Here is a 14,540-nt window from a genome sequence, read left to right on the forward strand (position 1 = left end):
AAGAGATAAATGTTACAAAAGACACCTGTGATGAGTTTAATTTGAGGCCCTGTTGTATCTGCCCTGGGAGAGGAAATCTACAGGAGATGTGGAGCGGGCAGCTGAGGTCTGGAGAGCAGGTGTTGTCTGTAATGAAGATATAGCCTGGGGAGCCACATTCTGTGCAAGACCCAAACAGACCTCTGCTCAGCTTTGATCTTTTCCAGCATATGTTACGGTAAACAGGACAAGTCCTCAATACAACTGTCAAGTGGGCTTTGCCCTCCCGTGGATCTTCAGCTAGTGGAACTCCTGGACTGTCTGTAAGGGCTAATGTATAATAAGGGACAGGAAGATGCCAGATCATCCAAAGGAAGAGCAGGGTAGAAGATAACTGCAGGGCTAGAGAGGGCTTCCCTGGTGGCTCAGTGGTAAAGAATGTTCCTGTCAATGCAGGAGACCCTAGAGAAGAGAGTTCAATCCCTGGGTTGGAAAGATCCTTTGGATTATGAAATGGCAACCCACTCCAGTATTCTTACCTGGAAAAAGTCCATGGACAGAAGAGCCTGGAGGGCTACAGCCCCTGCGGTCACAAAGAGTCGGACACGACTGAGCTATGGAGCACAAAGAGAGAGTGGTAGAAGGACTATATCCCTGAAAGAATGGCATAGTTGCAACTGCAGAAGTCTAGAGAAGAAGCACATAGGCAACTTCTAAAGAGCTATAGAGATAAAAAGACGTGTGCATGTATGTGTGTATATATAGTCAAATACATATGTATTCAGAAGAGATCAGCAAAAGTATCTCTGCCCACCCGCCCTGCCCTTCGGCTGTGTTTCAAGCCATCTACCTATTCCTCCATTTATTCAATAAGGACTTAGTACTATTTACATGTCTGACGCTGTGGATGTGGAAAAAAACAGGCAGACGTGGTCTCTGCCCTTACAGGACCTATATATTAAAGGTGATACAGATGGTGAATACATACAAATTAATGAATTCACTAAAATCATGGTAAGTGAAAAGGAGAGAACTACGTGCTCTTAATTCTATCAATCTTGCCTCAGAGTAAGAGAGGGGATAGAGCCTTGCAGAAGCAGGAGGCACTCTGAGTCAGATTGTTGGGAAGACACTAGCCTGTGGTCTGGGGCCCTGACCATGGACACCCAGAGCCATAGCACCTCCCACACCACCTTCGGGCTTGGCACTGAGACCAAAAGGCAATCTCGACGAGAGCAGAGGTCTGCCTTCAGCTTTGGAGGCTTGGGAATATTCACCAGCATTCTCCTTGCTTGCTTCCCATTTTAATCTGTAAGTCTGTCTTTGGGTTCAAGAAATGAAATAAAGGGACATGAGGGTGGTGAAAAAGTGGGTGATCAAGAAGACATAGTAACAGGGGAGGCTTTGGGTGAGAGTAAAAGGACTACAGATGTGTAAATTATTTTAAATTTAATTTGTTTTCTCCTTTTCTCACCTTTGCATCATGAATTTGTTGGGTTATTGAGTCTGGATTGGTATTGCTGGCTAGGAGTACTAAAGATCCTAGCTCCATAGACTCTGAAGTGTCTGAAGCTAGTGTGCCCAGAGACCCTGTTCTCCCCAAGTTACAGCTGTGGGAGTATCTTGTTGGCTAAGTCCTTCTGCCAGGGATTTTATCCCCAGGAACCAGGCCCATTGCCATGTATCCTTTAGCTTAGGGGTCACTGTCTGCCTTGGATTTGCTCCCACCTTTACTCACCCAAACAATGGCAAAACTGCTGTTGGAGCTGTCAGGACATCTGACACTGATCTTCAGAGGAAAGGATATTGGGAAGGCTGCGTGGAGCAGGCAGGTGTTGGAGGATTTTAGGAGAAACAGATGCCCTCTGGGTGTCTCACATTTTAGGCATGTCTTTGTAAGAAAAGAGATGGTCTGGGGAGAAAGAGTGTTTCAGTTCTTAGTGATATTGGAGGGTATGTGAGGATATGAAGGAAGTCAGACTTTTCGGGATACGTATCAGAGAACCCGATCTCAAACTTGTCTGAGTTAATACATATATATACATATAATACATATATATCATGAAGCTTTTATAAGGAATCCCGGAGAGCTTTGAGTAAATATAACACATAATATAGTTACTACAGTGACAGAGGATGAGATGGTTGGATGGCATCACTGACCCAAAGGACACGAGTTTGAACAAACTCCAGGAGATAGTGAAGAACAGGGAAGCTTGGAGTTCTGTAGTCCACAGGGTCAAAAAGGGTCAACCGAGTGACTGAACAACAACAATAATAGTTACTAAATTATTTTTAAGGATTTAAAAAGTGTAGAAATGTGATTATTCAATATAAAAATTGATATTAATTTAAACAAATTTATTATCATTTCTACCTATGTATAATTTATTTAGAAAACCTCTATAGCTTGCAATGTAAAGGCAATTTGTTTCTTTACAAAATTTGTAAGGTGTAGTTTCTCAGTTCAACAGCGTACAATGTAGTAAAGGCAAGGAAAACTATGTATACTGGTAGCTAAAATAAGAATGATTTAAATGATTTAAATGTAGTGATGAGAGATTTCAGAGAATTGGTTTGAGCCTCAGGTGACTGGAGAAAATATTTTGCTGGAGGCAGCATTTAAACTAGGATTTGTACTATGGACACATTTCAGCATGGGCCAGCTGGCATTCCAGGTAGAAGGAATTTGTGTTAAAATTACAGAGCTGCAATAAACCAACACTGAGGAACTCAGTTTGGCAAAAAAAAAAAAAAGAAACACAAAAAACCCAGAATAAAACAGGAAGCAACCTGATAAGGTCTGGGGGCCCTGGGTAAGGCTCAGGAGTGTGGACTTCAAGGAGAAAGCCTGGCATCCTTTCGAGCCACAGAGCTGAATGATGCAGTGGTGTGTTATGAAGGTCACATTGAGAACAGGCTGGGGTAACTCTCCAGGAGGAGAGAAATGAAGAGGAAAAGGGGAAAGCAAGGAGATAAGGTTTCTGTTTGTGGTAGTGATTTAGGATGGGACAGACTTAATGGCTTCCCTGGTGGCTGAGTGGTAAAGAATCTGCCTGCAATGCAGGAGGCATGGGTTATATCCCTGGGTTGGGAAGATCACCTGGAGAAGGAAATGGCAACCCACTCCAGTATTCTTACCTGGAGAATTCCATGGACTGAGGAGTCTGGAGGGCTTTAGTCCATGGGTTTGCAGGGTCGGATACAACTAAGCAAGTAACAAGTTTACGAGACTTAACGAATAAATAATCCAAAGGGAAGGGCAGTGCAGAGAGGAAAATTAAAGATAACAATGAGACAAAGTCTCAAATCATTGAGAGGAATGTCAAGACCATAAATAAAAGGGTTAGTCATCCCATTCCTGCCTACCCTGCAATCTCAAATAGGGAAAAGGTGGTGTGAGGGGGTATGGATAAAGGCCCTAACAGCTGAGAACAAGGATTTCCTAGCCTTGGTCCGTGACTCTTGAGTCACCTGCCAAATATAGGAGAGGCATGAATAAGAAGGTATAATCCCGACCTAGCTTCCACATAAACCTGAGGAGCTCAGTCAGATGTGACTCAGCCTTAGGAACAAACAGATTGCAATCCATAAGAAAAACTCCTTAGCTTCTTACCCTCTCAAGGAAGAGGACCTCCTGTTAAAAGGAAAAACCTGGCAGATTTGCTATATAACAATCTCAGTAATTTAGCAAGTCTCAGTTTAAGAAAAACTGTCACAGACACTACAGATTTCTACCCGTCTATCCCTCCCCATTTCCACATGGATGTTGTAAGGATATATAAAACAATATACTACATGTAAAAAAATTACTTTTCTATAAAAAATTGCTATGTAGCATATTATAGATCTATAAAAAGTACTACATGGATATTATAATATATCAGAGAAACCTGGAATGATTTTGTTTTGTTCTCAATTTATATTCAACTTTCTTGCAAAAAGAATGTAAAGGAGTTTGTTAATGGTTTATCATTTTTAAGAGCTTTCTATACATGTTGATGAGGGGAGTAATAGGAAAGAAAGTACTTTAAACCAAGCACAGTGTACTGGTACTAGTAGTGTTGGCCAAAGAGACACTCTGGACACTGTTCAGGAACTCACGATCACAACACTAGACAGTCAGGCCACATGGGGCTTCTCCAGGTGCTAAATTACAGTCCCTGCTTCCTGAGACACTACTATGCCAGGAAAATTTACCTACTGAAGTGGTTCATATTAAGGACATGTTCCTACCCAAGGCTTTGAGAAAGAGGCTTCTGGTTACTTTAAGTATCCACTTATCTAGTAGCCACTGGCTGATACTGCATGCTACCATGATACTGCGATTTGAAAGAAAAATATGAGAACTGGAAAAAGATCATTTTTAAAATAATGAGTGTTACTACTAGTTCCCATCACATCCTTATATCATATAACAAGTTAGCATACTTGGAAAAAAGAACAAAAGTATGTTTATCTTTAGGGACAGCATTTGCTCTCCTTGGACATATTTAAATGCTTTTGTTGTTGTTGTTCAGGGTTACAGACCGGTAGACTTGCTTTCTGGTTCTCCGCACTCTTGAGTTACATTCACTAGTTTATAATGACATTAATAAGACTTCCTAAATCTCTGTCTGAATAGTGGTGGCTTAGTCACTAAGTCATGTCTGACCCTATGACCCCATAGACTGTAGCCCGCCAGGCTTCTCTGTCCATGGGATTCTCCAGGTAACAATACAGGAGTGGGTTGCAATTCCCTTTTCCAGGGGATCTTCCTGGCCCAGGGATCAAACTTAGGTCTCCCACATTGCAGGCAGAATCTTCTGCATTGCAGATGGATTCTTTACCAACTGAGCCAAGAGGGAAGCGTTTATAAATATGAAGTGAAATAAAAATCACTTCATAGCTTCCCTCCTCAATCCGACACTAGGACATTTGAGTGCTTACTCTACTTCCTTTGTGGCTCAGAATCTGCCATAATGCAGGAGATGTGGGTTCGATCCCTGGGTCAGGAAGATCCCCTGGAGGCAGGCGTGGCAACCCACTCCAGTATTCTTGCCTGGAGAATTCCATATATAATGGAGCCTGGCGGGCTACAGTCCATGGGTTCACAAAGAGTTGGACGTGACTGAGTGACTAACGCTTTTCACTTTTCTCTACTCTACTCCAGGTTACTGTAATAAGGCTCTATATTCATTTTATCATAACAATTTTATGAGACAGTTAACAGTACCTCTAAGTTACAAATTTAAAAGCATGTACACTTCTTTCTAAGATAAAAGTTAATGAAACATATGTATGAATAGAAATTTCTTAGCAACAGACCTCAGTTCTTAAACTTCATTTCTGTTGATGACAGAAAACTTAATCTTGCCACACAGAGGCAAATTCATGTATTCCTGATGTTACTTAATGCTTCCTGGTTAACTGGTCACTCTCTGATTCCCTTCATTTCTGCAAGTATCCATGGGGAAAATCTGAGTTCTAGGAAGTATATATATATTACCCTGGCATTGGAGGATAGTTGCTTAGTCCTATGGTCACTAGATCGGTCCAGCCTGGTTTATAGTGGGACATACAGTCTCCAGTGCTTTTCAGCTGTCTACATCTGTGGCAGTAAAGTACCAGTTCCCCCTTCAGTTAATTTTTGTGTGTTGGGTCTATTCAGGTTATTCAGTGTCATGATTGCTCCAACCTTAAAGTTTCACAAGATCCATAGGACAACTCTCAGGCAAAAGATACTTGAGCTTCTCTCTCACACCATTCTGTGATGCTTCCCGTTGGTCCATCCATCAAGATAACCCACTTAGACACTGCTATTCTACAACATTAGCACCAAGTTTGACTGTGGTTTCTCTAAGAGGTTTTCAGTTCCCCTGGGACACGCCCTAGAAAGTAAGTTATCATTTCCCTTTACACTCATTATCCTCCAGTCTGTCCAGTTTCTATCACCACATTCCCCACTGCACCCAAAGCATATGCCCAATGAGAAAGTGAGAAAATGCCCACTTAGGGAAACTTATCTGAATACTTTTGTTTCATTTCTTCATATTTTTTTTCTTTCTCTTATTGGTAGAATTCTATCTGATTTCAGGAATTATGACACTTTCCAGATCTTTCTTCTGAAAAGGCCTTGAAACAATGACCAATTCTATAGCAGTGAAATTCTTCTAGAGTCCAGATTGCAGTCTTGAAATATCATCTTTCATTAAGAGACACCAAGACTTCCTGGATAAAGGGCTAATTCCAGATCTGGGGCAGGAAATATACATAATGAGCCTAGAAAGTCTTGTCACATCAGATGGCAAGGAAATCATCAAAGGATACTAGAATCACGTCAAAAGGACTCAGGGGTCAACTTAGGAAGCTCTCACTGGCCAAAGATAGGATAATTTGAATTTCAATAAAAATATGAATGCCAATTGATTTGAGCCCATCAAATATATTTAGTACTGTAAGTGCATCTTAATAGTTAAAATATAATTGCTCTTTTGAAGATCATAGGGAAATTAATTACCTAAAAATTGATGGACATGAAGAAATAAGTATTCCGACTTTCTTACATATGACGTTTATAATTTGATAACCAACTAGTAAATGAAAGAAAGCGTCTCCTTATAAAGGTTCCTAGGTAATTCATGAAAAAAAATAAGCACCATTTTGTAACCCTGATGAATTAATGTATCTAAGCTTTATGCATCAGTGGCTGCTAAGAGTAAATAACAGACATTATGTGCTCTTGTTAAGAAAACACACTGCTACATTTAGTCTTGTCAAAGATATGACAAATAAGTCTGTTCAAGCCTCTGAATCTAAGTATCAATTTTCAGGAAATATAGAAGACAGAAGAAAATGTCAAAATGCATCATGAGTATGAAATCAGCAAAATTCAGACTGTGGTAATCTTGACAGCTCAAACACCCCAAATTCTTCAACATGAAAATTATAAGAAGGAAGAATGGGATGGAAGGGAAGCATATCTATAAATCAAAAGATACTTGAAAATAGACGGTTAAGAATACATGGTGGTAGTTTAGTTGCTAAGTCATGTCTGACTCTTGAGACCCCATGAACTGTAGCCTGCCAGGCTCCTCTGTCCATAGGATTGTACATATAAGTGATATCACATGAGATTTGTCTTTCTCTGTCTGACTTATTTCACTTAGTAAGGTAACCTGACAGAAACAGAGCCACAAATGTAGAAAACACACTTAAGGTTACCGGGGGGGGGGGGGGGGGGGGGAAGGGAAGGGTAAGGAGGAATAAATTAGGAGATTAGGTTGACACATATATACTACTATACATGTATAAGAGATAACTAATAAGGATCTACTGTATAGCAGAGAACCCTATTTATTTATTTATTTATTTTTATTAGTTGGAGGCTAATCACTTCACAACATTTCAGTGGGTTTTGTCATACATTGATATGAATCAGCCATGGAGTTACACGTATTCCCCTTCCCGATCCCCCCTCCCACCTCCCTCTCCACCCGACTCCTCTGGGTCTTCCCAGTGCACCAGGCCCGAGCACTTGTCTCATGCATCCCACCTGGGCTAGTGATCTGATTCACCATAGACAATATACATGCTGTTCTTTCGAAACATCCCACCCTACCTTCTCCCACAGAGTTCAAAAGTCTGTTCTGTACTTCTGTGTCTCTTTTTCTGTTTTGCATATGGGGTTATCGTTACCATCTTTCTAAATTCCATATATATGTGTTAGTATGCTGTAATGTTCTTTATCTTTCTGGCTTACTTCACTCTGTATAATGGGCTCCAGTTTCATCCATCTCATTAGAACTGATTCAAATGAATTCTTTTTAACGGCTGAGTAATATTCCATGGTGTATATGTACAACAGCTTCCTTATCCATTCATCTGCTGATGGGCATCTAGGTTGCTTCCATGTCCTGGCTATCGTAAACAGTGCTGCGATGAACACTGGGGTGCACATGTCTCTTTCAGATCTCAGAACCCTATTTAAAACTCTGTAATAATCTATATGGGAAAAGAATCTAAAAAAGAATGGACATATGATTCACTTTGCTGTACACTGGAAACTAGCTCAACATTTTAAATCAACTCTATGCCAATAAAAAATTTCAAAAAGTACACAGGATGTGCATACAACATGGTATCACCCCCTAATGGAACACCACACAGGTGTAACAAGGAATAAAGAAGATCTATGTGAACTAATGATATGGACTGATATGTCATGTATATGTGTGTATTTGTGATATATATGATAGTAGTATGATATAGGAGAAGGCAATGGCACCCCACTCCAGTACTCTCACCTGGAAACTCCCATGGACGGAGGAGCCTGGTAGGCTGCAGTCCATGGGGTCGCTAAGAGTCGGACACGACTGAGCAACTTCACTTCCACGTTTCACTTTCACGCATTGGAGAAGGAAATGGCAACCCACTCCAGTGTTCTTGCCTGGAGAATCCCAGGGACGGGGGAGCCTGGTGGGCTGCCGTCTACGGGGTCGCACAGAGTCCGACATGACTGAAGTGACTTAGCAGCAGCAGCAGCATGGTAGTTATATAAGATGTTAACATTTGTGGAATCCTGGTAATTGGTATTTAGTAATTGTTCTATTTCTGTAACAATTTTGTAAGTCTGAAATGATTTCAAAATGGACAAAACATTGTAAATAAAATGTTAAAATAAAAAGAAAGTTTAAGATCAAAACACAATGTCTAAGGATACACACTTGCCATAATACAACCATACAAATGTAAGAAGGTGATTTCTACCAATGTCAAAATAGAGGCTACTTCTGAATTGAGGAAGGGGCTGTGACTGGAAAGGGAAAGGCTCCTGGGGTGGTGGCAAAGTTCTATTCTTCGTTCCTGTGGTCTGATGGTTACAAGGGTGTTCCCCTTATCATAATTCACCAAGCCATACATTTTTTCTGTGTAACTTTCTGTATCTTCATTCTATTTTATGAAGAGAAACAAATGAAAAAACAGAAAAGAAAAATATGTTTTTGCTCTAACTTTCAAGATATGCTTTTACGAATATCAAAAACCTATTTTGGAATTCAAAAGCAACTGTTTGACTCTGCTCTTACGCTAAACAACCTCTTTTAGTGATGTAAATCCCATAACCACTACAATATGCTTTTAAATAAGAGACACAAGCTTATCACCTCTCCCATCACCATTTTACAGAGCTTGATAGCTCTTCTCTATCCTATTCTGGACAAGCTTAAGCAAACGTGTCTTAGAGGTAGAAGAACAAGACTACAGGAAAATTATCAAGAGGACATGGCAAGTAGGACACTTCAGCATCCCTGTGAGACTTGATGAAATAAAAAACTGTAATTCTGCTTGTTGATTAAGCACCCTCTATTCTCCAGACATAGTGGGAATGGAGAAAAGAGAAAGTGAAACTTTTGTGTTGAGGTACACACAATTTCATCGAGTGGTTTGCAAACTCTGTTTAAAATCAGAGTTACCTGGGTAGGGTTAAAATCTACAGAGGGAGATTCCAAAGCCCAATCTCCAAAGACTGATTTAGTAGGTCCCTGAACACATGCATGCCCACACAAATGCCTGAATTTGTGATTTCAGATGTAGAGCAGTTTCAAAATCATCTGAAAGGCTCAGGTGCTGCTTAGGGGGTGGAGGCTGAAATAAAGTGGAGCTTGTTAGAAGTGAGGAAAGCAAGGAAGTGAAACACACAGGCATTGGAAGAGTCATACATGGGAACTTGGAGGCTATGGAAGATGATAGCAGGACGTGCAGCTGCTGCTAAGTCGCTTCAGTCGTGTCCGACTCTGCGTGACCCCATAGACGGCAGCCCACCAGGCTCCGCCGTCCCCGGGATTCTCCAGGCAAGAACACTGGAGTGGGTTGCCATTTCCTTCTCCTTAGTAGGACTTAGCCAGAGAAAAACACTGTAAAATAGGTTCCAAGTTTTCCTTCTAAGAAAAGGACTGAACAGGCAGCTGTGAGATAAGTGCAGCGGCAGAGGGTTTTAAGTAAGAAAGGGATCAACCTCAAAGAGGTTGGAGAAGTAATGAAGGAGCGATACTAGAGAAATACTCTGAGGAAGAACCCTGACCTTAACCTAACAGAGCTTTTAAGAGATCATGCTTGGTTGGCTCGATTCTGCCATGGGTTCGAAATTTTATGAAAAATGTCACAGCCAGAAAGCAAACAAAATTATATGGAGCTTGGTCTGCAGTTGCTATCTGTCAGGAAGTCAAATGTAAAAACATACAGTTTTCTGTAGTTCTTTCCTGGTTTACTTATATGGGAAGTAATAGGGAATAGCAGTTAAGTTATTGAGCTGAAACCTATTTATTCTTCACGAGGGCATTTGGACCCCGAAATTTGTAAAGTCACCAACGGCAAGTTGCATAATAAATTAGTGATGCATACTCTATTGTATTGTAACCCACTTTAAGACAAAGCATGTGTATACACATACACAGAGGTGGATATAAATACTTCTAGATATAGATAGTACTAGCTATAGATAATTTACATTCAGTTCAGTTATAGATAGTCCGTGGAATTCTCCAGGCCAGAATATTGGAGTGTGTAGCCTTTCCCTTATAGATAGGTTATTTTTCACTTTACAAAAGAAAGTATCATATATTCTATTCAAATAGTTACCTTCTCTGTGGAGAGGTTTTATGGGAACGAGCAAAGATAAAATACTACAACTGAGGTGAACTGAGACACATTCATTCAAACAAGCTGGGTACATTGGGTAAGCCATTTACTTACCTGATTTTAGTTATCCTTGTGAACTGATTTTACACAAAAATTTCTTTGAAAGTTGTTAATTCTAATTCATTTGTGATTTTGGTTAAATTTAACTGTTTAAACATATATTTAGTATATGAAGCAAATTACCTATTACTTTATTCCTTTAATGTTACAATACTCTATATATTATGTACATATCTAATACATTATATACTCAAGAACATCCCAATGATTTTATGTCATTCATAGTGTAAACTTCTTCCTTGTTTCCAATCTTCCTGGTTACTTAGCTTGTTTCTCTATCTCCATCCATGTACCAACCCACAAATATTTAGTTTTAAAGTGCTAGCATATTAATAAAAGTGGGATATTTTCTGGGAGGGGGTGGCCTCAGTCCCACTCAATAGTGATTATCATTATGTCTTGATTGTTTTTTTAGAAGAATGCTTCATTTAGACAATTTTCTAATATCCCAAGTCCTAATGAGATAATAGATATTTGTATTTCCCACTTATTTCTTACACTACTAATTCTTATGATAAGCTGTTTGCCTATTCCATGTGCCTTTGCCCACGTAGAATCTTGTTAACCTATAATCATTCCAGTGGGGGCATGTATAGTCACTGCACACACTTTCATGAAGTGGGGAAAGGAAGTGGTATGGAATTCAAATTTTCCCATGGATTAAACAGTGCTCAAGAACCTAGTAACTGTGGAGGAAACCCAGTTTACTTTTGCTTTAACGTACCTAGAAGATTTCAAATCAATACTCAGCAGTAATGTTTTAATTGAAAATTAATATTGCCATAATCAGAAGTGAGGATCAGCATCCTGATGTTTGGGAAAGGTCTATTTGGTTGGGGAGGTATTACACAAGGGAGCACAAAAAATGGAAGAACGGAACACAAATCATGTCCTTGAGCAAGGACACGCAGTAAACACTTGAATTGGTGGTCAACTATAATTTGCTTCTAGAGCCAGCGCTCTGGCAACGCTACAGTTTGGATTTATAGCAGAGTACACAAGTAACAATGACTTTGAAAATAAAGTATAAAAGAACCAAGGAAAAAGTTCTTAAAGATCTACTGCTCATTTCAAGGACTTTCTCCTTCCTCTAAAAGCAGGAGGCACTCTTGCTGCTATTCCCAGCATGCCCCTCTCTGCTGATCTTCCTGAATAATTTCTCCTCTGGGAAACCAATGATATTTGAGTCTGGGTTATCAACAATACTTTATTTTTTGCCTGGGAATTTCAAACCAATATACTCCCAGCCTGTACAATGTAAACAGGTTTCCATTTTGGTAAAAACAAAAAACAAAAAAACTTTATTTGCTTCCCATGTCATAAAAAGTTCAACCACCTCTCCAAATTCCCCAGAATAAACACAAGAAAATAGCTCTCCCAGTAGGATCCTGGCACCCCTCTACTACCTTCAGGCCCTTCCACTTCCTCCATCTTCATGGAAGGAGTGTTCAGTTCAGATCCGGCTCCTCGGTGGAATAGAGGAAATTTAGGGGATAAAAAACTTCTGTAGGGATTGTCATCCGCACAAATAAGTTCCTTTTTTCCCTTTTCACTAAACGTGAGAAACTATTCACAAGGCGCGCTCACTGTCCCCTGTTTCCCTATGTGTCACCAGAGCCAAGAGAGGACCCCGAGGCACGCAGACCACAGTCCCCGGCTTTCATCCCATTGTCGGTGCAACGTGCAGAGCCGGAGCTCAGAGGAGCCGCCTCAGCATCACCCTCCTTGCCCGGCGAGGCCAAAGGCTCCTTTCTTTGTTGAGGGGAAGGGCTCTTGTGGAAGCAGAGTTTGAAAAGCCCCAACACTGTCACGGTCAGTATCACCAACACTACTACAGCCATGCTCACAAGTACGAAGACCACGGTGGAAGAATCGAAAGCCTGGGGGTTGTCCGAAGGAGACGTAGCATTAACCGTGGGAAAGGCTGTTCCTGAAGAGTTCACGTCCGCCTTTACCTCTGTTTGAGGGGACATTTGAAGGGTAGATAGCGTGCTCTGTGCTCCCCACCGAGGGATCTCGGGAAAAGATGCTGTTGCACTGCCTTGTCCAGGGGCATTGGGTATCTCTCCCGGCCTCTCCTGGACACTGGGTGACCACGTTCCCTTCGGCGTGAGGCTGGCTGCAGTGGCTGGCGGGTGCCAGGTGAGCACCTGGGTCCCTCCAGGGGTCGGCTGTCCTTCCCCATTGGTTACACAGGAGCGTCCGTCTTTCCCCAACATGAAACCCGCAGCACACTCGCAAGCAAAGCCTCCCACGTCGTCTAGGCAGTCAGGGAGCTCGGCGCATTTGCCAGCCCGTAGATACCTCCCGGGACAGGGGCAGAGCACGGCCCCGGAGGGCATCCCTTCCCAGCGCGCGCCGACCTCGTCCGCGGTGCAGGTGGCCGTGACGGAGAGCTGCCCAGGGCAGAGCGCACTCACCTCCGTCCCGGGGGGACTGAAGTCCAGTGTCGCGCTGTGCAGCTGGAAGGGCGCGCGGTAGCTCAAGTTCGAAGCGGCCCCGGGGCGCGGTGCGGGGCACAAGCTCTGGAACTGGTACTTGCACAGATAGCCGTCGGCGCGCTGGTGGCATCGCATCTCCTTCCAGCCCGCAGGCTCGATTCCCCCGGTGGCCTGGAGTCCCGCGCACTTCCGAGCGGTACAAGAGCGCGCGGGCTCCTCCACCCACTGCAGCGTGTCGCTTTCCGACCCGCCGACGTCGGGGGACAACCAGGAGAATCCCCGCAAGGGCTCATTCTCCAGGGTGCAGTCGGATCGCCGGCGCTCCAGCGCCACCCAGAAGAGAAGGTCTTTGGAGCCCCCTCCGGGCCCCGGGCCTGCCCGCAGGAGCGCCAGCACCGCGCGGAGCTCCGCGCCCCCGCGCACTGTGCTGAGCACCCCATGGCGCAGGGTGCAGGCCTCCTGGGCCTCCTGCCGCTTGAAGGTAGCGTGGTGCAGGCTGTAGCAGACTCCCGAGGCCAAGCAGCCCGCGCGGTCGGCGGTGGGGTGCTCGCCACCACCCGGCTGGGGCCAGAACGCCTGCCAGAGGAAGCACAGGGCGATCGCCGGCCTCATCTTGCAGGGCCAGCGCCCACAGCTGCTCCCAGCTGGGGTCTGTACGGTCCGAGGGCGTGGGGCTGTCCCGGGAGCGCGGGCACCGCCTCCCGCCGCCGGCTCCCCCCGCCTTCCCGCTCCCCAACCCGACTCCCGCCCGTCCCCTCGACCGCCGAGCTCCAGGGTCCCGGCGGCAAACCGCTCCCCTTAGGCCGCGACAGGAAACGTGTCCGGAGCTCTGCGAGGCCCCGGGGGCAGCCCTGATTTATTCTGGGGTCGGGAACACAGCTGGCTCCGGGGCACGGGGAACGCTGTCCGCCCGAAGGTCAAACACCCTGGTCAGGGCCGGAGAGAAAGAAAGGAAAATCGCCCCTGGGAAGAAGCGTTTATCGTTTCCCCCCGGCATTTAGGGAGTTTCGCAGCCTCAAAGCCCCAAACATTTTGGCGCACACTGGCAGGAAGAGCTGGAGGAGAGGAACTCGCTGAGCGCCCACGCCCGCGCATTGTGCTCCGTCCGGAGCCGCGGAGTTGGCCTCACGACAATTTCTAGACGGCTCCAGTCTCCCTCAGTCCCGAGACTCGGGGTGGGGGGTGGGATGGGGGTGGGGGATCCTCTGCGAAGGAGAAGCACGGCCTCTCGCCACCAGAGGCGGCGCTGTGTACCCCGCCTCTCCTAGGCTCTGCTTCTCTCTGCTGTCGAAGCCGATACCGGAGTGCGAACTGCTGTTCAGAGGATGAGCCGCAGAGGATGAGATGGTTGGACGGTATCACCGACTCCATGGACATGAGTGT

At 43.9% G+C, this 14,540-nt stretch overlaps 1 protein-coding gene across 1 annotated transcript; it reads right to left on the bottom strand.

The window, feature by feature from the left end:
- Positions 1-11,909: 11,909 nt before the first annotated feature.
- CLEC14A (C-type lectin domain containing 14A) lies at positions 11,910-14,264 on the bottom strand. The gene has a single exon (XM_065906758.1). The coding sequence runs from the start codon at positions 13,767-13,769 to the stop codon at positions 12,318-12,320; it is 1,452 nt and encodes a 483-aa protein (XP_065762830.1). The 5' UTR covers positions 13,770-14,264; the 3' UTR covers positions 11,910-12,317.
- Between the last annotated feature and the right edge of the window lie 276 nt (positions 14,265-14,540).

Source organism: Muntiacus reevesi, chromosome 15 (assembly GCF_963930625.1).
Source record: "Muntiacus reevesi chromosome 15, mMunRee1.1, whole genome shotgun sequence".
In the NCBI taxonomy this organism is placed as follows: domain Eukaryota; kingdom Metazoa; phylum Chordata; class Mammalia; order Artiodactyla; family Cervidae; genus Muntiacus; species Muntiacus reevesi.